This window comes from Mytilus californianus, unplaced genomic scaffold (assembly GCF_021869535.1).
Source record: "Mytilus californianus isolate M0D057914Y unplaced genomic scaffold, xbMytCali1.0.p SCAF_6, whole genome shotgun sequence".
In the NCBI taxonomy this organism is placed as follows: Eukaryota; Metazoa; Mollusca; class Bivalvia; order Mytilida; family Mytilidae; genus Mytilus; species Mytilus californianus.
In genome coordinates, this window is record NW_026262712.1 from 117,708,627 (window position 1) to 117,735,517 (window position 26,891).

General features: G+C 34.0%; 2 protein-coding genes across 8 annotated transcripts in view; both read right to left on the minus strand.

Annotated features, from left to right (window-relative positions):
• The window catches only part of LOC127706820 (ras and EF-hand domain-containing protein homolog), a 46,668-nt gene extending 39,666 nt beyond the window's left edge, over positions 1–7,002 (minus strand). For 2 of the 7 annotated variants that reach the window (XM_052211514.1, XM_052211507.1), the window contains exon 1: positions 746–893. The gene's annotated coding sequence lies outside the window, so the exon portion shown is untranslated. Of the gene's footprint in view, positions 1–745; positions 894–6,906 lie in introns of those variants that run through there. The other 5 variants (XM_052211508.1, XM_052211506.1, XM_052211512.1 and 2 more) reach the window with 5 other exon arrangements.
• A 7,625-nt stretch (positions 7,003–14,627) lies between these two features.
• Positions 14,628–26,891, minus strand: part of LOC127704182 (26S proteasome non-ATPase regulatory subunit 2-like) — a 39,521-nt gene continuing 27,257 nt past the window's right edge. The window contains exons 17-22 of the mRNA XM_052208115.1: positions 18,301–18,383; positions 17,887–18,055; positions 17,315–17,536; positions 16,699–16,817; positions 16,043–16,157; positions 14,628–14,802 (exon numbers count right to left, since the gene is read on the minus strand). Of these exons, the coding sequence (XP_052064075.1) occupies positions 14,735–14,802; positions 16,043–16,157; positions 16,699–16,817; positions 17,315–17,536; positions 17,887–18,055; positions 18,301–18,383 (776 nt within the window). The 3' untranslated portion in view covers positions 14,628–14,734. The remainder of the gene's footprint in view (positions 14,803–16,042; positions 16,158–16,698; positions 16,818–17,314; positions 17,537–17,886; positions 18,056–18,300; positions 18,384–26,891) is intronic.

Sequence of the window (26,891 nt, forward strand, 5' to 3'; positions counted from 1 at the left end):
AGGAGGTGGGATGACCTCTTTCTGTATTCGTAGACAGATTTCTTAAAGGCAATAACACACGACCGAGACAAAATAGAGAGAAGTTAGGTGTAAGGTCCAACGGAAAAAGAGACGTACATAAACATTGAACATGCGCAAAACATTAAAGCTTTGAGTAATGCACCTTCATAATCTTATAACACACTTATGGTAAAGAACAAAGCTCATAGCTAGTCATAACGTATACAATTTCTAACCCCAAACTTTAGCGCACATTGTTTGCCAAGACTTAGAAAGTGGAAACACAATTCGAGAAACAAAATTATCAAAAATTAACCGTTATTGCCTTTTTTATAATGAGTTTACTCCATTTCGAAGATAAATGTGATTCACTAGTGCCTAATCTAAATTGGTTAACAAAACCATAAGCGGCAGAATACAAAAAATCCAAATCAAACTGAAATTTGATAAAACCTTGAAATCAATCCATATCCCTTTAGATGCAAGAATGCTCCAGTCAATATGGTGTTTGCAATCTACAGGTCTAGTAGACTGTACTATATTTGACTGGAAGCACATTCTATTAGCATTGATTAAAGTGATATATAGAACTAAGGTCATTTTTTATTATCATTAAAAGGAAATTAATGCAGACGGGGAAGACGATACATGTAGTTATATACATGTTTAAATTCAGTGCATAAAGAGTCATCATTACCATAACCATGGAAAATAAACCACCACCTTCTAAATTTACAGAACTTACTTAACTCTCTTCAAAATTGTTTCAAATTGCAAATAAAACAAAATATATAATCCGTAAGTTGTCCACGTATAATTTAAGTGTCTTTTTCACCTGATCATGTAAATAAACTGTCTGCTGACTGTTTGAGATATGTTGAAATCAATAGAACATGGTCATGTGATCACCGTGGCAGGCGACACATGTTGAAACTCTCTATAGTGACGTAGAAATTCCTCTTATTTATCAGCATTGTGACGTAAAACGACTGAAATATGTTTCAGTTGAATTTCAATATATAAAATTGTTTATATTATGTTTTGATCATTCTTCGAGTTGGGTGACGTCACCTATGATAAAATTATATAACTTCAGTTAACGTTACACAAGTAACAGTTATTTATCTTGAAGAAGTACGCAGAAGTATCTGGAGCTAATAGTGATCAATAGTATTAATCCAAAGCAGTATGAGAAACATTCCTGCTATTATGTAATGCTATTTAATATGTACCTTACTGATTTTGTTTTTCTTTGCTTTTGTAGCAGCATACAAATCACATTCTGTTAATATGATTTAAATGTCATGCTGTCAAAAAGACTTATAAGTTAGATTTATCCTCATTAAAGGATCACTGTTTATCGTCTAGACGGTTCTTGACGTATGATCAGCTGGAACAGAAATCTGTATAATCTGGGAAAACATATCAAAACTTTCGCTTAGAAAATGACAATAACTTTGAGTTAAGGTAGATCTACTACTACGGGGGTGATTAACTATACGGTCTTCTGTCATCTTAGATTGTAAAACAGCAGAATACAATCGGTCTTGGTCTTTTAATGAATTATGCTAATCAGTATTGCGGAGGAATGCACCTCATTTGTTTTTTTTTTTTTACCCAAATAAAGAAAATAATGTGGTTTATTTTATCAATACGACTGGTTTTTTTTCTTCTTCCAATAAACTGTTATCACAGAGATATGTCTCGCCTTTTTGTAATTTTAGTAATGCAAATGTTGAAATTAAAATAGCAATACTTTAACATGCAAGTTATGCAAATATTCAAAGTCAATGAACCATGTCTGAAGGTACATGGCTAAACAATCTCCATGGAAATGAGATGTGCCAATGCTAATACAACTGCATAACAAATACCATTGACTTATTATAAGTCGTTCCCTTTAAACAAACCTAAACACAAACATTATCTTGTAAACTATGTAAAAGTTTCAAAGTCAATGAACCATGATGAGGGGGTGGGGCTATATAATCTCCATGGAAACAATACTTGCAAATGCCAATAAATTTGCATACCAAATATCATCGACTTAACATTAGCAGTTCATCTTAAACTGATCTAATCACAAACTAATTAGCTTAAACTGATCTAATCACAAACTAATTAGATATAAGAAGATAATACATGTAAACTTAGCAAAAGTTTCAAAGTCAATAGACCATGACTGAGGGGACGAGGCCAAATATTCTCCCTGGAAATGAAATGTGCTAATGCTTATACAACTGAATACCAATTAACATTGGCCTACCACTAATGGTTCCCTATGAACTGACCTAATCACAAACTAATATATGAAAACTAAGCAAAATTTTCAAAGTCAATAGACCATGACTAAGGGGGCGGAGCCAAATAATCTCCATGGAAATGAGATATGCCAATGCTTATACAATTGCAAACCAAATATCATTGACCTACCACGAGTGGTTCCCAATAAACTGACCTAATCACAAACTAATACATGTAAACTAAGCAAAAGTTTCAAAGTCAATAGACCATGACTGAGGGGGCAGGGCCAAATAATATCCATGGAAATGAGATGTGCCAATGCTAATACAACTGCATACCAAATATCATTGACCTACCACTTGTGGTTCACCATAAACTAGACCTAATCACAAACTAATACATTGTCGACGCCGCCGCCTTCGCCGACGCCGGAAACAGCATACCTATGTCTCGCTTTATGACCCCGTCAAGGCGAGACAAAAACAGAATAACTTTTGTTTTATTCATTTTTCTTCCGAAATTAAATATAATCTAATTCTACAAAGGAATGTACTGTAAATTTACTCATTTTGTTATGTGCCAGGAAAAGGGCTCCGTGACCCGATTTTTTTCTTCTTTTGAAAACACATTATAAGAGGTTTCTTCTCATATTTTATTTTCTATAATGTATGTAGTATTCGACAATAGATTGATATTAACGACAGTTGATTTTAACATCTGTCTGCTCAGTTGACTCAATCAACTTAATGCAAATTCCAAAGCTTCAATCGTAACGATAGATTCGATTGATCACGATTGACCATATAATGTCAACAATATTAACTAAATAAAAAGAAGCAATTAAAGCATCGATCGTAACAAAAATCAGTAGAGGCAGTTGAATGAGAATTGATAAACTTTTAATTGATCGCAACGATTGAATACGGTCGATACTATCTTCAGTAGGCAGTTGAATTAATTGATCAACCTCTTGTCCATCGTAACGATTGAATACTTTTTATTTCATTTATAACAAGAGTGAACACGCTGAAATGTCTCGCCTGCTTTATTAAAATTGAAAATGGAAATGGGGAATGTGTCAAAGAGACAACAACCGACCATAGAGCAAACAACAGCCGAAGGCCTTTAAAAAACAGACCAAAACACAAAAACTTAACACAGACCAATGAACCATGAAAATGAGGTCAAGGTCAGGTGAAACCTGCCAGACTGACATGTCCAATCAATATGATTCCATACACCACATATAGATTACCTGCTGCTTATAGTATTTGAGAAACGGAATTTAACATTGATCACTGATCCATGGAATGAAATCAAGGTCAGGTGAACCCTGTCTAAAGCTTTATACAGTCTTAGGTCAAAAGTGTTTCACCTATTGGACATTTCCGTTATTATTTCTGATAAATCGCATTGATTTTTAAACAAGAATGCACACGCTGAAATGTCTCGCCTGCTTTAATACTCTCGATTTATTTTATGTTGATGGTCCTAAAAATAAAGCCAGTCAGACATGAACACCTTTCAATCATTACATACACTAAATATAGTTGATGATTGCTTAAAGTATAAGAAAGACAGACCAAAACACAAAAAATAAACATTGATCAACGAACTGCCAAAATGTGGTCATGGTCAGATGAAACCTGCCACACTGACATTTACACCTTACAATCATTCCATACACTAAATGTAGTTGACCTACTGCTATCGTTATCTGAGAAACAAACATAATCATGTAACTTAAACCTTGATCACCGATCCATGTAATGAGGCCGAGGTGAGGTGAACCCTGTCTGACGGACATGTAACCTTGCAAGAACCCATATACCAAACATAAATATCCTATAAGTGAGAAATTCATTGTAATCCCTATGTCTCGCATTCTGCAACCGAGAAAAAATATTTTCAAAAACTAATTTGAGGTCTGATTCTGTTAAAGTCATAAATGTGTAGTTTTTTTTAAAGATCATTATGAAATATTTTTATACATGTTATTACTGAGAAATTAGTATTTGTATACACATATTGAAATTAATTGTCATTTTTTCCTATATAGTCAAATGATTTTTTAGTGCAGAAGTTCATATTTGTCTTTAAACAGTGATTTTCCTAAAAATATAAATCTTGAATATATTTCATAATTATTGCAAGAAACTTCCGAGATTTCTGTATCTAATGAAAAAAATCATTCAATTGAAGTGTGTATGCTTTGCTTTGAACTCATTCCAGATTGTTCAAGATACTCCGTTAAAATAAAAAATAAAATTGACAAGTCAATTAATTTTTTGCCGCATTCGAAGCTCTTTCATCTGGAATGCTCAAAGCCGAAAAAAAAACTTGAAAGCAAGGGGTGTATAATTATTTGAAAACGTGAAAAGCTATATGACCAAAAGGGAGACAACCTCTTCTGTTTAAAATATGATTTAGATCTGAAACGTTAAATATAACAATTTTGCTATGCTTAATTCTCTGTCATGTTGACATATCCACGTAACTATATGACTCAAATGTTAATGTAAAACTATTCAGACATACGTACACATATCTTGACATTTCCCTAATTTATTTTTTATTCGTTGTATGTGATATATTAATACAGGCGGCATATGGTAACCTACATGGAAATACAACTCATTGTCATTAAAGTATAAGTGGGAAAGAAAGTAATCTGATGTCTGAACTAAATCGACAATTGATTAATTTTCATGGCTACAAAAGAGCTGCTCCATCCCACCACCTCGTTCCTAATAATATTTATTTTAACAAATACTAGTACCGAGATTTATAAGAAGAGTTTATTTCAGGTTACAGTTGAGAGAGGCCTCGGTGGTCGAGTGATATATACTTTCACGTACTACAATCTGTCGATACTTATAGTTTGGCATTGCACAAGGTCATGTTTTTCTCTGACTAAATCCATTGGATGTTGGATGTGTACTGATTGATATTTTAGTCTTAGATACATGATTGTTTCATTAGTTGTTATTGGCTTTGAACTAGCTGTCAGTTACTGCGAGTTCTCAGATCTGTACTTAGTGCCTTTTTGTTTTTGGGATGTATAAGTACCCATCCACGACCACTTTGTGTTTTTGTTAGATGTATTTCTATTTGTATCCATCTGATGAGTTCAGCCTTTTTCAACTGATTTTTATAGTTGGTTCTTATATTGTACTGTTACACCACTGTCCCAGGTTAGGGGGAGGGTTGAGTGCTCAGAAACATGTTTAACCTCGCCACATTCTTTATGTACCTGTCCCAACCAATGGTTCATGTCTGTAATATTTGTTTTTCAGAATCTGTTTTGTTATAAATTAGGTCGTTAGTTTTCTCAATTGAATTGTTTCATATTTTTCATGTCGGGGCCTTTTATAGCCGACCATACGGTATGGGTTTTTCTCATTGTTGAAAGCCGTACGGTTGCCTATAATTACTTACATCCACTTCATTTGAACTTTGGTGGATAGTTGTCTCAGTGGCAATCATATCCCATCTTCTTATTTTTATATAAAGTAGTTCATCTGCAGTGATCACCAGCTTGTCAATACTGAGAATATGATTTTGAACCCCGCTCGTGGCAAAGTGCGGTCGACTCCGATCTTAATTGATTAGGTAGATCCGATCACTAGTTTTGCTGCACTTGGACGTTGGTTCTTTCCGGCTTCCCATCGGTCCTATACAGTGCAGAAAGTGGCGTTAAACTTTAAAACACCCTCAACCAATTATTCAATCAGATTACATGTGACCTGTGATGATTATTTTCGGCACCTAATTATTCAATACTATAAAATTGAGAATGGAAATGGGGAATATGTCAAAGAGACAACAACCCAACCAAAGAGCAGAAAAACAGCCGAAGGCCACCAATGGGTCTTCAACACAGCGAGAAAATCCCGCACTCGGAGGCGGGCTTCAGTTGGCCCCTTAATAAAAAAAGTGTACTAGTTAAAATGGACGTCATACTGAACTCCAAAACATATAAATGAAAATGAACTAAAATTAAAAACCATACAAGACTAACAAAGGCCAGAGGCTCCTGACTTGGGACAGGCGCAAAAATGCGGCGGGGTTAAACATGTTTTGTGAGATCTCAACCCTCCCCCTATACCTCTAGCCAATGTAGAATAAACAAACACACACCAATACGCACAGATAATTTAGTATATTTTGTAACTTATGATGAAGCAACAGCTGCGAACATCATAAGGGGAACCTTGGTCGGAAATTGAATCCATATTCAGTACTCAATCTCAGTGAGAGCTCGATGCATGGTTTGGGTCTTTGCTCATTGTTGAAGGTCTTATTGTAATCTTTACATGTCTATTTTTTGGCTAAGATCTGTTGTTGTGTTGGTGTCTCGTTGGGAGTTCACTCCCCTCTTTTTGACAATTAAAAACAATCGATTGTAAAGGAGCAGCGTATTTTAGTAATAAAGCTTTCGTAATTCATAGGTTAACTAATGCACATCGGAAGAGTAATAGTTAACTCATCGTGGCTAAGCAATTTAAATGTGACTTATCACCCTGACACCCATATCGAGCTATAGTATGTGGCAGCTATATTGTGCTAACGATCTTGAATTTCTAAATGTAAGTCAATAGTATATTTAATGCTAATTTTTAAACATAATCGAACCTACTTTTTAATTTAAAAAGTACTTACTTTCTTTGAGCCATATGAAAAACAACACATTTCTTGAATGATCATTAAGTCACTTTTCTGTCTACATTTGAAGAAAATTAAATGTCAAAAATAAATAAGAAAACCTGCAACGTGGAATTCTCAATAAGATATTTAAATCATTATGCCTCGTCGCTCTTAAAAGGTATATTACACGATTTCGGCTGTATATAGACATTTTAGATTAATTTATAAACATTTAAACCAGAGTTAATAATAAAATTACCCGGATCTGTAAACAATTTCTATTTCCCTCACTCGTAAACTATAGAACTTACAATTACGCGTTATTTATTTTAGTTGGTATGTTTATGTATGGACAAAATCTGATGACATAAACAATATGTTTTATAACTATAGATATTACAAAGGAAAAGTTATAAAGTTTTACAGGGATAACGGATTCAAACATAATGAAAATGACCCAAACCGTCGCATGTAACCTTGAAAACTATACTGTGAAGTAAAACATTAATCTGTAACTTTATAGTAAACAATTTACGGTACTAAATCTTCGGGCTGATCAATTTGTATGATTTGTTGTATCCATGTGGAGCCTGATCAATTTGTATCATTTGTTGTATCCATGTCGAGCCTGACCAATTTGTATCATTTGTTGTATCCATGTAGAGCCTGATCAATTTGTATCATTTGTTGTATCCATGTGGAGCCTGATCAATTTGTATCATTTGTTGTATCCATGTCGAGTCTGATCAATTTTTATCATTTGTTGTATCCATGTCGAGCCTGATCAATTTGTATCATTTGTTGTATCCATGTGGAGCCTGATCAATTTGTATCATTGGTTGTATCCATGTAGAGCCTGATCAATTTGTATCATTGGTTGTATCCATGTGGAGCCTGATCAATTTGTATCATTTGTTGTATCCATGTCGAGCCTGATCAATTTGTATCATTTGTTGTATCCATGTCGAGCCTGATCAATTTGTATCATTTGTTGTATCCATGTCGAGCCTGATCAATTTGTATCATTTGTTGTATCCATGTCGAGCCTGACCAATTTGTATCATTTGTTGTATCCATGTGGAGCCTGATCAATTTGTATCATTTGTTGTATCAATGTCGAGCCTGACCAATTTGTATCATTTGTTGTATCCATGTGGAGCCTGATCAATTTGTATCATTTGTTGTATCCATGTCGAGCCTGATCAATTTGTATCATTTGTTGTATCCATGTGGGATATTCCTTTTGATTTACTATATAATGTGTTGTATATTAAACATGAGCGCTTGCACTGCATGATGATATTTATGTAGTAACATTATCCTGTGGTTTTAGTTTTATGGTAAAATATGTTGCTAATGGGAAGAAATCAACTATAACTTCCGTCTTCAGGATCATTAAATGTTAGATTACTGGAGAATAAAATCACACATAAGGTCCGACCATACCAAAATAAAATACCCTGGATTCACTATAATCCCAGGAGACCGATGAACAGAAAAAAAACCTTAATGTTAAAACGAAACTAAACATAAAGTATGCTGAGAAATACAAGCATCTCAAAAACAGGTACAAATAGAAGGTCAGCAAATGTGAGTTACATTGCTCGACTTATCATAAAGGGTCAAGACCATCATACTAGCAATCAGTCTAAAACTAAGAAGTTATGTGCATTTATCAAATCAATTCGTAAGTAAGATAAGTATCTACAACAGAGTCAAGACAAAGGTCCATGTTCACAATCTGATATACTAGAAACACCATTTGAAATATCACCACAAAGTTTTAACAACCAGGTCCATGTTCACAATCTGATATACTAGAAACACCATTTGAAATATCATCACAAAGTTTTAACAACCAGGTCCATGTTCACAATCTGATATACTAGAAACACCATTTGAAATATCACCACAAAGTGTTAACAACCAGGTCCATGTTCACAATCTGATATACTAGAAACACCATTTGAAATATCACCACAAAGTGTTAACAACCAGGTCCATGTTCACAATCTGATATACTAGAAACACCATTTGAAATATCACCACAAAGTGTTAACAACCAGGTCCATGTTCACAATCTGATATACTAGAAACACCATTTGAAATATCACCACAAAGTGTTAACAACCAGGTCCATGTTCACAATCTGATATACTAGTAACAACATTTGAAATATCACCACAAAGTGTTAACAACCAGGTCCATGTTCACAATCTGATATACTAGAAACACCATTTGAAATATCACCACAAAGTGTTAACAACCAGGTCCATGTTCACAATCTGATATACTAGTAACAACATTTGAAATATCACCACAAAGTGTTAACAACCAGGTCCATGTTCACAATCTGATATACTAGAAACACCATTTGAAATATCACCACAAAGTGTTAACAACCAGGTCCATGTTCACAATCTGATATACTAGAAACACCATTTGAAATATCACCACAAAGTGTTAACAACCAGGTCCATGTTCACAATCTGATATACTAGAAACACCATTTGAAATATCACCACAAAGTGTTAACAACCAGGCCCATGTTCACAATCTGATATACTAGAAACACCATTTGAAATATCACCACAAAGTGTTAACAACCAGGTCCATGTTCACAATCTGATATACTAGTAACACCATTTGAAATATCACCACAAAGTGTTAACAACCAGGTCCATGTTCACAATCTGATATACTAGAAACACCATTTGAAATATCACCACAAAGTGTTAACAACCAGGTCCATGTTCACAATCTGATATACTAGTAACACCATTTGAAATATCACCACAAAGTGTTAACAACCAGGTCCATGTTCACAATCTGATATACTAGTAACACCATTTGAAATATCACCACAAAGTGTTAACAACCAGGTCCATGTTCACAATCTGATATACTAGTAACACCATTTGAAATATCACCACAAAGTGTTAACAACCAGGTCCATGTTCACAATCTGATATACTAGAAACACCATTTGAAATATCACCACAAAGTGTTAACAACCAGGTCCATGTTCACAATCTGATATACTAGTAACACCATTTGAAATATCACCACAAAGTGTTAACAAACTACTTCATAACATACACGAAACAAGACATGTGAACCAGATAACATACTTTATCGCACCGCGGGTAAATTATCACGTTGTGATTGGTTTAACGCCGTCACGTGGTGACCCCCTATAGATCCGTAGGGGGTTAGTAAATTTCATAGGGGTTCATGACGTCACGTCTACTGTTAATGGTGACGTCATCTATTAATGTTGTTGTGTTTCATTGTTTATTTTTCTACAAAACGCTGCAGAAAAAGTATCGCGTGCGATAAATTCGTTATACGGTTAACTACTGACCCCCTACGGACCATAGAGGGTGAATAAAATCCATAGGAGATTCGGCCTCCGGCCTCACCCCCTATGGATTTTACTAACCCTCTATGGATCCGTAGGGGGTCAGTAGCGAACCATATAACTTATATGGTAGAATATTGAAAGTAATAAAAGAACGAATGACTGCAATACTTTCACTCATCTTCAAAACATCACTAGAAATGCATTACGCAAAACAGATTAGAAACACGTTAATGCAGCACCTTTACAAAAATGGAAAAAGTATAAGACAGAAAACTATTGACCTGCATCACAGACATGTATATTCTGTTAACTAATGTGATATATCACCAAACACATTGAAAAAAATAACATATTGTATAATCTCCATCGTTGCTTTCGTCAGTATTGATCATAAGAAACACAACTGATTTCATTCATCAACAAAAATACTTTATCATAGTGGACTTTTCCAAAGTTCCTTTCTCAGAAAATTATTCAAACTTCACTTACATGGTATCCAAAATGAAACATTGGACTGGGTCTCAGCGTCCTCAACTGAGAACCGATCTGACATGGCTCAAGTCATTTCGGGTGTCCAATCTGGTTAAAATTCAGATCTAATGCAACTTGCGTCGTATGAGCATACTCAAATCAGATATCTTTATTTGAAGTAGATTGTTCGGATGTCCTCAACTATAGTTCTGGTCCTGTGTGATCTCTGGTGCATAGAAATGATCTACGACTGTCAATAATTGACATCCAGTCAACTCGGACTATCTACAAAATCGTCAGTAATCAAACTGACTTTGATGCTCAGCAGTCCGATCTAGATACAATAACAGGATGAGGGTTACTCATTGATTGCTTTCCATTCAGACAAATGCAGTCCTTACTGTATGACAAAAGTTAACAACCAAACATGGCTGTATTCTCAATAATCAAAAACTCGAACTTTTTTCCCCGTCTGAGTATCTGGGCATTACTCGACAAGAAGCTTTGAACGGTCAAACGAAACAGATCATTTAGGGCGTTTTAAATAAGAAATTTAGACTCACAAAGAGCTCAACATATATATGTCTATAGATCGACCACAACTTAAATACTAAAGTTTGATTTGGGACTATTACTCTGTTAAACAGACTTAACGAATTGAAATGGTCGAAGATGAGCTGCCAGATGTCATTCGTCGATACATGATCATCAGTAGTGTCTCATATAAACTTTTAAGCCGCAAACAAAAGAAGCAAACCACATACAAGGCTGGTAAATTTCTACAAAATTGATCATCACAAGGTAGGAATCCCATTTACCATCGTGATATCATCTGACAGTAGAACTCATAAACCCGTAATTGATTATAATTTCTCACCTACAAAGAATAATATAAGGTCTCACTCCCCACTCTACAATAATCCAAAGGAACTCATTACCACCATAAACAGTAGTCGACACATTAAGTGTACAAGTGTACTCAGCACATTCATGAATATCTACATATACTTTTGTTCATAGTTAAAATCACAAGATTAAATCAGAGGTAGTTCACATGACTCTCAGGAATAAATAGGATAAAACATTAAAAACATGAGCATACACAGAAAGTAATGGTTACCGATTTCTCTTTTACATTTCTTAGAAGGTTAAAAGGGTAACAAATTATTGATTGATTGGGGATTGCTTTTATGTCCAGTGGCAAATATTTCAGGCATGTCAAGAACAATGGCTAACAAATGGATATCCAAATTAAGAATTTTGACATAGTATTAATGTCTTTATTTTTTTTACAGACGAGGTGCATGATATATGCAACTTATTCTAAGTTTGGAAAAAAATGAATTCACTTAGAAATGACAATGTTTCATTCAATACAGTACTTCAATCTACAAAACTGTCCCAAGTCAGGAGCCTGTAGTTCAGTGGTTATTGTTGGTTCATGTCTGTCATATTTGTTTTTTGTGTATCATTTTGTTATTAATTAGACCGTTAGTTTTCTCAATTGAATTGCTTCACATTTTTTAAGTCGGGACCTTTTATAGCAGACTATACAGTATGGGTTTGTCTTATCGTTTGCCTTTAATTGCTAACACCCACTTCATTTGAACTTTGGTGGATAGTTGTCTCATTGGCAATCACACCACATCTCTTTATTTATATACAGGAGACACTTCTAATCATGATCCTAAATGCCTTAATCATCATATTATAAGACAAATCTCATCTCTAATTCCACTCGTGCTTATTATGTTATCTCTGAATAGTCAGTTAATCCTGACCTATACTCAACACTTCTGGCGGGTGGAAGAAGTATAGTAACTTATATAAGTATGATAGGAGATAAGAATAAAATTAATAACTGTTGACACAAGGATATGTCTCGCCTGTCTGCATAAAATTCAGAAAAAAACAATATGAGGGACAGCAACATTGCTTTTCAAAGTTCAAATTTGATTGACCCTGAACAAGTGGGCGGGGCCACAAAATGATTGACAGACTGAGATGTACAGACAGCAATGTAACTTTATAGAAAATATATTGTCTATTGTAAGTAGCTCCTATCAAACTAACTTAAGCCAAAATCTTAACATTGAAAAATTGTTAATTGAAAGTCACTGGATCATGACCTAGGGACAGGGCCGCAAAATTGTTGTCAAACTTATAGTTATGCAACTTCATACAAAATATCATTGATCTATTACAAGTTGTTCCTATCAAACAAACTTAAACTGAAAACATAATTGTTGATGCCAACATCGTCGTCGAATGAAAAGCTACCCCTATATCTCGCTTTCAGCGACTTTTCGTCGCAGGTGAGACAAAAACAAAGAAAAGGGCATACCAATCCAGCTTCCATGGCAGTACCAGGGAAATAATCCCTACCGGCACAGCTCAATTCCATTATTTGACTTACTTGGGAAATTGGGGGAATGAACAAATATATTCTGACTTCTTTGTCCTTTTCAATTTTCCATTAAGAGATATATCAAGTTCATTTTTAACCTCTTTTACTACATTCTAATCAGCTGTGATGGAATCTTCAAAATTTCTGTACTTCTAGAAAAGCCAAATGTTCTTTATTCAATACACAGATATAACTCCAGTTTCCATCCTTCCTCAATCCAGTTTAAAGTCCAGAATTGTTCATTCAATCCACAACTATAACTACCATTTCATTCCTTGATCAATCGGTACAACTTTATACTCCATTCTATTCACTTGGATTTGTTTAATGTTTCCAAAATGGATTTCTGTGCCCAAAGTTGCTCTGGTCTTTGGGTACATTCAAAACTTAAGTTGTCTTTTGTATAGGGTCAATCTAATGTCCTTTTGGAAGTTATTTCCAGTTGGCATGCTATGTAGCTGTATTCTGTATACATGTATTACTTTGACAAAGCAATAACCATTTTTTGCAATTGTGAAGTGATGATTTTTATATGCATCAAGTGTTTTTCATTAAAATTTCATTTGCTTCATTTGTCTGAATGAGTATAATTAAAAGCCACATTCTCTTCATTTCTTTCAAATTATGCAGTTCTCTGTGAAAATATACTTTTTTCTTGTAAAGGTTTCTCTCTCTCATCTTATGATTTTTTTCAATTCCTATGTTAACGTCTATCCTACTTCATCCTTTAAGTAATTAATTTTCAGGTTTTGTTGACTACAACATTTATCTCCATCCATTGGTTAGATGATGTCCTGTAGATCATTAACATAACAAAACCTCTCCCAGAAATAGTAGTTTAAATGTCATTACAAATGTAAACAGATTGCAAACTTGATATCTCAAATAGGTTCAGTTCTCTTTTTATCAATGTCAAGATCAACTGGAGACCACATCATCTATGTCTTTTTCTGCAGCACTCTTTAAATAAGATCCTTTTTTGTTTGGATTCATATATTCGAATTTAAGGTTTAAATTTTGTTCCATCTTATTCTACATTATGGGTCAAACAGGGTGCATTAAATAATCTCAATCCTACACTGTAATTACATTACTATAGCGACAGGGCAGATATAGCTTCTTTAGCAAGACTTCATTATCTAATCAACAGCAGCAATTACTTTGAAAATACTTTTGGTTGTGGAGTTCGATTTTGTGAGATCTGTGGAAAAATCATTGGTCATGACGCTTGTGAATAAGTGGTTTCATATTTGCCCTTAACAAATTCATTAAATCATTGGAATATATGCAATTTTGGGTATTGAAATTCTTGATTTTCATTAAAAAATCTACCAAAAATGGAATTCATCTTATAAAAGTACATCATAGTAAAATCCTTTTAGTGCTTTCCAACTCTTACTTTCCCCCCAAACATAGCTACAAGTACATTTTGTCAATTGTGTTCATTCATACAATCTCTGGATATGAATGGGTAAAGTAGCTTAAAAAAATACAACCATTTTAATAATTTATTAATTTTCAACGCAAGCACTATAACTCTCTCTCTCTCCCTCTCGGTCATTATCACACATTCAGTACATCACTAACAACATATAAAGTTCTCAAGCTTCGTAATCTGGATTCTTCTTCAGTATAACAAATCCTTCCATTATAGGACTTATTGGTAGATCTGTAGACAAGAGTTAAGGATCATGTAAGTGTTTAAAATGCAATAAGAAATTATGATAAATGTAAATTACTTTATTAAGTGTAATATGCATCTGTTTATCTAATAAATATGTAAGTTAATGTAAAACCTTGGCCTTCAGTATGTTGAAAATATTGGATTTGAATTTTTTGATATATTATGATGTATAACTTCTTCATGGGCATTATTACAGTATCTGGAGAAAAAGAATCAGAAGTAGTTTAGAACTATTTCAAATATACACATAATGTTTGGAAATACATAAAATTAAGTAAAATAAATGAATTACATAAGATTTTTGATGTTATAACGTCACAATTACATCATCATTTTCACCATTTTTATGAAAATGAAGAAAACTACTGAATGAATGCAGTTTTCAACTGTTATTTCCATTGTGGAAACATTGTGTGCAGCTGAGAAACAAAAAAATAATTTAAGAGAAGCTTAGTTATAACTATTAACATAATCCTACCAAATATAAAGTTGTTTCTTGGGTGCGTACATACTTTTTCAGTCTTATATATACATTAAAATGGGTATAAAACTAGGATATTACAAAAATTTTACATAAACAAATTTCATCATGGTTTATTGCCATGGTAACTCGTTAAATGTGAAATTTGTTTTTATTTTCTTAACACTTTGTACCTTAGTGTAGTTAGAACAAATTTTAAGAGTATGTATGGGAAAATTTTAATTTGCATTAATATTAGGGCCAAATGAGGGCCTTATTGCCTCTACTTCTATAGAAACTATTGTGTGCATTTATTATTATGATTTTTGAAGAAAGGACAAAAATGTGAGATTAATTATTGCAGTTTCAGGAAAATTTGCATACAGATTATGTATCTTCTATCAAAATGTGAGTTCTTAATATTGCAATAATCACCCAGTTACATTATTTACATTTATTTAAACTTGCAATAGTTTCTGAATTTACAGTAAACAGAAATAATTAAAATGATTCTTATCAGATCAAAGACATTTTTCATGTTTAGATTCAGTTCTATCTCTTCTGATTCTAACTTTTGTAGGTTCAGAAGTCTACTAGGAGAGTACGATTCCCAATTTACAAATATAACTTAGCAGTATGATTCTGAAAGTATTCTGAAAATGTGAAACAAGTTCAAATATCCCATTTATTAACAGAGTTCCATCAATAAAATCAGGATAAGAAAACGTATTGCAAATCTATAATTATATTGAGTAAAAAGGATACATTCTTCTGTAGCTAACTCTGCCCTTTCACCATAAGCCAGCAGAACTGGTGTTGTATGAGTCTGGAATCCTGTTATAGACTTAGGTTTACCTGCTTGACCTACTACATCTACAGCCTACAAATAAAACATTGTAATTTGTTCTAGAACTTTGTCAATGTCAACATAATAAGATTCAGTCCTTGTTCAGGTGTTTACAAGTGAATTCAAAAAGAAATAAGATTCTTGGTCATTTCCGACATTCTTCTGAGAAATTCTTTATTTTTCACCTCTGTCAACTGACTAAAGGCTTTCTCACACTAGTGGAATACAGCCCATCTTAAGTCTTATCTTGTGTATGAAAAAATGGAACACATCAACTGAGGAAATAGTAACATTTCTCATATATTTTAGTACTGAATTGTTTTCTTTTTTTTGCATTTGTCAATAGATGAATTTTATTTTAAGTCATGTATGTTTCAACAGAACCTTACATTTAAAGAAGTAAACTGTCTGACCTTTTTACTTTCACTAAATGTTTGAGCAGACATTGGGTTGCTGTCTTATTTATGTATGCCCCATGTCTTCTTTTATTCATTACAAGACATGTGATCATGATGTGAAATCTGAATAAATCAGTTACAATATATATCAGTATAAAAAAATTGAAATGTCTTACCTGTCCAACTCTGACATGTACAGGAGTTGGTCGTAATTCCTCATCAAAAGTGGTCAACATTCTGGGCTGCATGGCTGACACAAGGTGGTACAAAATGTAATGAGATTTTCCTAAGATCACTGTAGAAAATGTAGAAATATTTAGTTATTAAGACATCTTGGTCTTTTCATTTTCAAAAGAATACATTTGCTCTTGGGATCTTCAAAATTTTGAAGAGACATTAATTGTTGAAATGTACATCTTGGTTCTGTTAATGTTGTTAAACTGGTTTGTAGTGTGTAATTGTACCTTCAACCTTTTGTAATTTAAAATTGTGTAAGAAATTATACCAAATTTACTTAAACATTTCCAAGGTAAATAATACATTACCTTTTACTTAACAGAACATCTGGAAACTTTTTATTTAAGGATTTGCAATAAACTGGTTTCTCCACTCAGAATCTAACAATCAAAATTATAAGAATTTCTAATGGTTGTGGAAAGTCTCAAGAATTTGACAAACCTCGTTTTTTCAATACACGAAATGATACTCAGAAAATATTTAAGACTTGTCACTGCATCTTTATTAACTGATTATACAGTTTGTAAAATAAATTTATCATATTTATAAACTTACGATTTTTAACATCAAGACATGATACACAGACAGCTAGGAGTCCAGCAACAGCTACAGGTGACATGAGTGCCTTGTCACTATGGTATGGACTTAAGGTCAGGGTACCTTTACCCAGATGTGTTAGTCCTTGGGCCAGTCTGACCATGAACAGATTGTTGGCATCCTTGCCATGGTACACAGCTAATTGTCTCAACATGGCAGCCAGACGTGCATTGTTTGTACCTATAAATACACAAACCATATTTTATTCTTGGAATATGTAAGACAGAGAAACATCATAGCATCATAAAAATAGACAATTATCCTAGTTTTACATACTAAGTAAAGTTTTTTTTAAAAGAGTTTATAGATATAATAGTGTACTTTAAACTATCGTGCAGTTTATCTGAATTCTAATTAGTGTTAAATACCTTGTTCTATGATGTGTCAAAATTATTTACAGTTTTCGGGATGTGCTATTTATTGAAAGTCTTCAAAGCTATTTAATCTTATGTCAATTAAAGTAAGACATTTTGTATGACTATCAAATGGAATAATACGAAATGAGAAATTAGGAATAAAATTTTACTGACCTGCACCAACCAGTCCCATTGCTAGGATAGCATTATGAGCTACCTCAGGGTCATTGTCATGAGAAAATTTACTAAGTGTGTCTAGGATCTGTAGTTTAGGATTAGACACTGATATCAGACCTAAAGCTACTGGTACGGCTCTCTTGATTGCTGTCTCTCCATACCGTAACTACAAATATATATTATCAAATACTGCATGAACATCAATTACATATAACTTAGTTTGTCCATTCTTAAAACAGACTTTTTTCTGACATTTAAATATCAATAACATATACCTGAATTTTTCATGCTACAACATTATTTTCTATCATCCATTTGCTTTTTACTGAAATCTTCCTCCCATATAATAGATTACTAATTTACACATTAAATATACAGTAAAATATGTAAATAGATCAATATAGTACTTACCAAATGTCCAAAAGCTCTGAAGGCCATCTCTCCACCAATATCTTCTCCCATAGCTATCAAAGCTATACCTAGTACTGCTACACCTATAAAAAAAAAAGAAAATGTGTCCAAATGTGTATATTATGAGAAAATAAAATGCTCCGCAGGGCGCAGCTTGATACGACCGCAGAGGTCGAACCCTGAACAGTTGGGGCAAGTATGGACACAACATTCAAGCTTGATACAGCTCTGAATTTGGATTGAGATTAAATATTTGACACAGCATAGGTTTCTAACACAGAATGAATGTGGTCTTAGAACTTAAAAATTTTAAATTGGACATTCACCTATTATGGTCCAATATCCAAAATCTAAATACATGGTTAGATTCAGCATATCAAAGAACCCCAAGAATTCAATTTTTGATGAAATCAAACAAAGTTTAATTTTGGACCCTTTTGACCTCAATGTGAACAAAGTTGATAACGGGGCTCAAAAATAAAAAATCTAAATACATGGTTAGATTCAGCATATCAAAGAACCCCATGTATTCAATTTTTGTTGAAATCAAACAAAGTTTAATTTTGGACCCCGATTTGGACCAACTTGAAAACTGGGCCCATAATCAAAAATCTAAATACATGTTTAGATTCAGCATATCAAACCCTAAGAATTCAATTTTTATTAAAATCAAACTTAGTTTAATTTTGGACCCTTTGGACCTTAATGTAGACCAATTTGAAAACGGAACCAAAAATTAAGAATCTAAATACACGGTTAGATTTGGCATATCAAAGAACCCCAAGAATTCAATTTTTGATGAAATCAAACAAAGTTTAATTTTGGACCCTTTTGACTTCAATGTGGACAAAGTTGATAACCGGGCCCAAAAATCAAAAATCTAAATACATGGTTAGAGTCAGCATATCAAAGAACCCCATATATTCAATTTTTGTTGAAATCAAACAAAAGTTTAATTTTGGACCCCGATTAGGACCAACTTGAAAACTGGGCCCATAATCAAAAATCTAAATACATGTTTAGATTCAGCATATCAAAGAACCCTAAGAATTCATTTTTTGTTAAAATCAAACTTAGTTTAATTTTGAACCCTTTGGACCTTAATGTAGACCAATTTGAAAACGGAACCAAAAATTAAGAATCTAAATACACGGTTAGATTCGGCATATCAAAGAACCCAAATAATTCAATTTTTGATGAAATCAAACAAAGTTTAATTTTGGACCCTTTGGACCTCAATGTGGACCAATTTAAAAACGGGGCCCAAAATCCAAAAATCTAAATACACGGTTAGATTCAGCATATTAAAGAACCCCAAGAATTCAAGAATAAAACCCCATTGAAATTGGTCAAGAAATAAGCAATTTATACGAAGTATCTTCTTTTGCACAATACTGTGCAATTGAATATTTCTTGCTATTGCGCAATACTGCACAATTGACAATTTCTTGCTATTGCGCAATATTGTGTTATTGGATATTTCTTGCTATTGCCCAATACTGTGCAATTGAAGATTTCTTGCTATTGCGCAATACTGTGCAATTGAAGATTTCTTGCTATTGTGCAATACTGTGCAATTGAAAATTTCTTGCTATTGCACAATACTTATTATATAATAATTTACACATTCTGTTTGGTGTTTATCTCCTACCATATCATTATTATTTGCTTTTAAATATAAATCCTAAATAACCAACTTAAAATGGAAAATTAAAAAAAAAAAAAAAAGAAAAAAAAAAAAAAAAGGGGGAAAACCCCCCCCCCCAAAATTTTTTTGAACCCCCTTATGATTCATCACCCCCAAACTCAATCCCAGCCTTCCCTTTGTGGTATGGTACCTTGCAGTACAATTTCAGAGAGATCCATACACTTGATCACAAGTTATTGTCTGGAAACTAGAAAAATGCTTATTTTTGGCCCCTTTTTGGCCCCAAATTCCTAAACGTTTCGGGCAATTACCCCCAAACTCAATTCCAGCTTTCCCTTTGTGATATGGAACCTTGTAGTACAATTTCAGAAATATCCAAACACTAACACACAAGTTATTGTCATGAAACTAGAATAATGCTTGTTTTTTGCCCCTTTTTTGGCCCCTAATTCCTAAAATTTTTAGGCAATTACCCCCAAAATCAATCCCAGCATTCCCTGTGTGATATGGAACCTTGTGGTACAATTTCAGAGAGATGCATACACTTGAACACAAGTTATTGTCTGGAAACTAGAAAAATGCTTACTTTTGGCCCCTTATTCCGAAACGTATTGGGCAATTACCCCCAAACTCAATTCGAGCTTTCCCTTTGTGATATGGAACCTTGTGGTACAATTTCAGAAATATCCAAACACTAACACACAAGTTATTGTCATGAAACTAGAAAAATGCTTGTTTTTTGCCCCTTTTTTGGCCCCTAATTCCTAAAATTTTTAGGCAATTACCCCCAAAATCAATCCCAGCATTCCCTGTGTGATATGGAACCTTGTGGTACAATTTCAGAGAGATCCATACACTTGAACACAAGTTATTGTCTGGAAACTAGAAAAATGATTACTTTTGGCCCCTTTTTGGCCCCTTATTCCTAAACGTTTTGGGCAATTACCTCCAAACTCAATTCCAGCTTTCCCTTTGTGATATGGAACCTTGTAGTACAATTTCAGAAAGATCCATACACTTACACACAAGTTATTGTCATGAAACTAGAAAAATGCTTGTTTTTTGCCCCTTTTTTTGCCCCTAATTCCTAAAATTTTGAGGCAATTACCCCCAAAATCAATCCCAGCATTCCCTGTGTGATATGGAACCTTGTGGTACAATTTCAGAGAGATCCATACACTTGAACAAGTTATTGTCTGGAAACTAGAAAAATGCTTACTTTTGGCCCCTTTTTGGCCCCTTATTCCTAAACGTTTTGGGCAATTACCCCCAAACTCAATTCCAGCTTTCCCTTTGTGATATGGAACCTTGTAGTACAATTTCAGAAAGATCCATACACTTACACACAAGTTATTGTCATGAAACTAGAAAAATGCTTGTTTTTTGCCCCTTTTTTGGCCCCTAATTCCTAATATTTTGAGGCAATTACCCCCAAAATCAATTCCAGCATTCCCTTTGTGATATGGAACCTTTTGGTACAATGTCAGAGAGATCCATACACTAACACACAAGTTATGTCTGGAAGTTACAAAAATGCTTATTTTTGGCCCCTAATTCCTTAACTGTTGGTACCATAACCCCCAAAATCAATCCCAACCTTCCTTTTGTGGTATTGAACCTTATGGTAAAATTTCATAGAGATCCATTCACTTAAACTAAAGTTAGAGTGCGAAAACCAATGTGTCTTCGGATGACGCCGGACGAAGACGACGACGACGCCAACATCATACCAATATACGACCGCAAAAATTTTTGCGGTCGTATAAAAATACTATTAAGAAAATATTTCTATTTAGATTACAAAAGGAATATTGAAACAGTTCCAAATGATAACTGAAAAAAATGCAGTGACTAATCGCTGTATTTGAAACAAGAGTGCACACGCTGAAATGTCTCGCCTTCTTTACTCATCATTGATATTATGTTGATAGTCCTAAATATAAAGCTTTATTACAACTGTCACATAAACTTAACATTAACCAAGTAAACTAAACATTGACCAATGAACCATGAAAATGAGGTCAAGGTCAGATGAACCATGCTAGGCAGGCATGTACAGCTAACAATTCTTCCATACAACAAATATAGTTGACCTATTGCTTATAGTTTAAGAAAAACAGACGAAAACACAAAAACTTAACACTGAGCAATGAACCTTGAAAATGAGGTCAAGGTCAAATAAAACCTGCATGACTGCCAAATAGATCATAAAATATTTCCATACACCAAATATAGCTGAACTATTGCATATAGTATTAGAAAAAAAGACCAAAACTCAAAAAACTTAACTTTGACCACTGAACCATGAAAATGAGGTCAAGGTCAGATGACACCTGCCCGCTAGACATGTACACCTTACAATCATTCCATACACCAAATATAGTAGACCTATGGCATTCAGTATAAGAAAAACAGACCAAAACACAAAAACTTAACTATAACCACTGAACCATGAAAATGAGGTCAAGGTCAGATGACACCTGCCAGTTGGACATGTACACCTTACAGTCCTTCCATACACCGAATATACTAGACCAATTGCTTATAGTATCTGAGATATGGACTTGACCACCAAAACTTAACCTTGTTCACTGATCCATGAAATGAGGTCGAGGTCAAGTGAAAACTGTCTGACGGGCATGAGGACCTTGCAAGGTAAGCACATACCAAATATAGTTGAACTATTGCATGTAGTATTAGAAAAAAAGACCAAAACTCAAAAACTTAACTTTGACCACTGAACCATGAAAATGAGGTCAAGGTCAGATGACACCTGCCCGCTAGACATGTACACCTTACAATCATTCCATACACCAAATATAGTAGACCTATTGCATACAGTATAAGAAAAAACAGACCAAAACACAAAAACTTAACTATAACCACTGAACCATGAAAATGAGGTCAAGGTCAGATGACACCTGCCAGTTGGACATGTACACCTTACAGTCCTTCCATACACCGAATATACTAGACCTATTGCTTATAGTATCTGAGATATGGACTTGACCACCAAAACTTAACCTTGTTCACTGATCCATGAAATGAGGTAGAGGTCAAGTGAAAACTGTCTGACGGGCATGAGGACCTTGCAAGGTACGCACATACCAAATATAGTTATCCTATTACTTATAATAAGAGAGAATTTAACATTACAAAAAATGTTAACTTTTTTTTCAAGTAGTCACTGAACCATGAAAATGAGGTCAAGGACATTGGACATGTGACTGACATAACTTCGTAACATGAGGCATCCATATACAAAGTATGAAGCATCCAGGTCTTCCACCTTCTAAAATATAAAGCTTTTAAGAAGTTAGCTAACGCCGCCGCCGCCGTAGCCGCCGCCGCCGGATCACTATCCCTATGTCGAGCTTTCTGCCACAAAAGTCGCAGGCTCGACAAAAATAAGACAATTAGTGACCGAATGACACATGAATTAAACGAAGGCACAGCAAGAGTCTAATACATAGCGGCGTTAGGTCACAAGTGTTCTTATCTTTTATATTCAAAAACGGCAATTAGTTTTACTTTTAATAATACGGAAACAGAATATCAAAACTTTTTTCTGTGTTACTGGCTTTAGTTGGATTCACTTTATGTATTGTTGATTTCACTATACTTTTTTGGTGTATGAATATTTGTGTATTTCACACAGTTGTCAAAATTGCAGACAGAGCTCCAGATAAGCTGCGTATTTGCGTGATTATGCAATAAAAACAATTGAAAACTCAATTCAATTGACAATTGCAGCGATCAAAAACCCAATTCATGCAAAGGAAAACCCAATTATGTCAAAACTATGTGTTCCCAACCCTAATTGTCGCTATCTTGTGCGTTATTTACCCTAAATGATAAATTGTTGTAGCGTAAATCTATTTTTGTAATATTAGGAAATTAGAGTTAGGAAATCTACTTTCGTTCTAAAATAGAGCGTTACATCAAATATCTGATCTGGGTCCCTGTTGGAAGAAATTGTCAGTTATTGTCCCCGGTAAACATAAGGGACCAGTTTATAAAATTTTCTTTGGCAGATCAGATCATGTCGGAGAGGCGGAAAAAAGCACTACTAGTAACAAAATGGTATATTCTGTTGAACTATTTGACAACAGACTGTTGTGCGGAAGCATAAAAGTATGCAAGTCACATTATCAATTCCTTAATGGAGAAGGCGACAGATCCAAATATATGTGACATTTTAAACGAAATCATCAACGGTGTCCTTTCTTCCTTCGATGAAAATACTACTTAATTTTAGCAAAGCCACACAGTGTCAGATAAGACATTCTTTGCCTGGAAAGGAAAGAACCCATGGCTAAATAAAATCGATTATATGGGGTTCTCATATATATATTGCTCTGAATGCAAGTCTACAGCAAGCCATCAGACAACAAAATTACAACATGTACAAGTGTTTGGGGCCACGAAGGGACCCCAAATATTCAGCTGTCAGCAGGGAAAAGACAAAATGAGTGCTGAACATATGGATATCATCAATAAAAATTTACATATTGCCTCTGATATTGTATGTGATGGTAATGAAGCAGTCTAACTCACACTTCACTCTTATAAATCATGACAAAATTTTGTTCAAAGCCATTTACCATACTTGGAAAAATAATGCCGACAAGCAATGTCAATGAATTGTTATAACCCGAACATAACCAGGGGTGATCGTATGTGCTCTAGAAAGGTAATCAGTTACAGACCCACTAGTAACACCAGTTTATATAAATTGACAGAAAATACAAAACTGGCAGAACAGTTGAAACAAACCAGACACAAATTAAACAAAATAAAATGCTCCGCAGGGCGCAGCTTGATACGACCGCAGAGGTCGAACCCTGAACAGTTGGGGGAAGTATGGACACAACATTCAAGCTTGATACAGCTTTGGATTTGGATTGTGATTAAATATTTGACACAGCATAGGTTTCTAACACAGATTGAATGTGGTCTAAGAACTTAAAAATTTTAAATTGGACATTCACCTATTATGGTCCAATATCCAAAATCTAAATACATGGTTAGATTCAGCATATCAAAGAACCCCAAGAATTCAATTTTTGATGAAATCAAACAAAGTTTAATTTTGGACCCTTTTGACCTCAATGTGGACAAAGTTGATAACGGGGCCCAAAAATCAAAAATCTAAATACATGGTTAGATTCAGCATATCAAAGAACCCCATATATTCAATTTTTGTTGAAATCAAACAAAGTTTAATTTTGGACCCCGATTTGGACCAACTTGAAAACTGGGCCCATAATCAAAAATCTAAATACATGTTTAGATTCAGCATATCAAAGAACCCTAAGAATTCAATTTTTGTTAAAATCAAACTAAGTTTAATTTTGGACCCTTTGGACCTTAATGTAGACCAATTTGAAAACGGAACCAAAAATTAAGAATCTAAATACACGGTTAGATTCGGCATATCAAAGAACCCCAATAATTCAATTTTTGATGAAATCAAACAAAGTTTAATTTTGGACCCTTTTGACCTCAATGTGGACAAAGTTGATAACGGGGCCCAATTATCAAAAATCTAAATACATGGTTAGATTCAGCATATCAAAGAACCCCATATATTCAATTTTTGTTGAAATCAAACAAAGTTTAATTTTGGACCCCTATTTGGACCAACTTGAAAACTGGGCCCATAATCAAAAATCTAAATACATGTTTAGATTCAGCATATCAAAGAACCCTAAGAATTCAATTTTTGTTAAAATCAAACTAAGTTTAATTTTGGACCCTTTGGACCTTAATGTAGACCAATTTGAAAACGGAACCAAAATTTAAGAATCTAAATACACAGTTAGATTCGGCATATCAAAGAACCCCAATAATTCAATTTTTGATGAAATCAAACAAAGTTTAATTTTGGACCCTTTGGACCTCAATGTGGACCAATTTAAAAACGGGGCCCAAAATCCAAAAACTAAATACACGGTTATATTCAGCATATTAAAGAACCCCATGAAATCAAGAATAAAACCCCATTGAAATTGGTCAAGAAATAAGCAATTTATAGGAAGTATCTTCTTTTGCACAATCCTGTGCTATTAAATATTTCTTGCTATTGCGCAATACTGTACAATTGACAATTTCTTGCTATTGCGCAATATTGTGCTATTGGATATTTCTTGCTATTGCGCAATACTGTGCAATTGAAGATTTCTTGCTATTGCGCAATACTGTGCAATTGAAGATTTCTTGCTATTGTGCAATACTGTGCAATTGAAAATTTCTTGCTATTGCACAATACTTATTATATAATAATTTACACATCCTGTTTGGTGTGTATCTCCTACCATATCATTATTATTTGATTTTAAATATAAATCAGAAATAACCAACTTAAAATGGAAAATTTTAAAAGAAACAAAAAAGGAAAAAAAGAAAAAAAAGGAAAAAAAAATAAATCCCCCCCCAAAATTTTTTGAACCCCCATTATGATTCATCACCCCCAAACTCAATCCCAGCCTTCCCTTTGTGGTATGGTACCTTGCAGTACAATTTCAGAGAGATCCATACTCTTGAACACAAGTTATTGTCTGGAAACTAGAAAAAAATGTGTTTTTTGGCCCCTTTTTGGCCCCAAATTCCTAAACGTTTAGGGCAATTACCCCCAAACTCAAACCCAGCTTTCCCTTTGTGATATGGAACCTTGTAGTACAATTTCAGAAAGATCCATACACTTACACACAAGTTATTGTCATGAAACTAGAAAAATGCTTGTTTTTTGCCCCTTTTTTGGCCCCTAATTCCTAAAATTTGGAGGCAATTACCCCCAAAATCAATCCCAGCATTCCTTTAGTGATATGGAACCTTGTGGTACAATGTCAGAGAGATCCATACACTAACACACAAGTTATGTCTTGAAGTTACAAAAATGCTTATTTTTGGCCCCTTTTTGGCCCCTAATTCCTTTACTGTT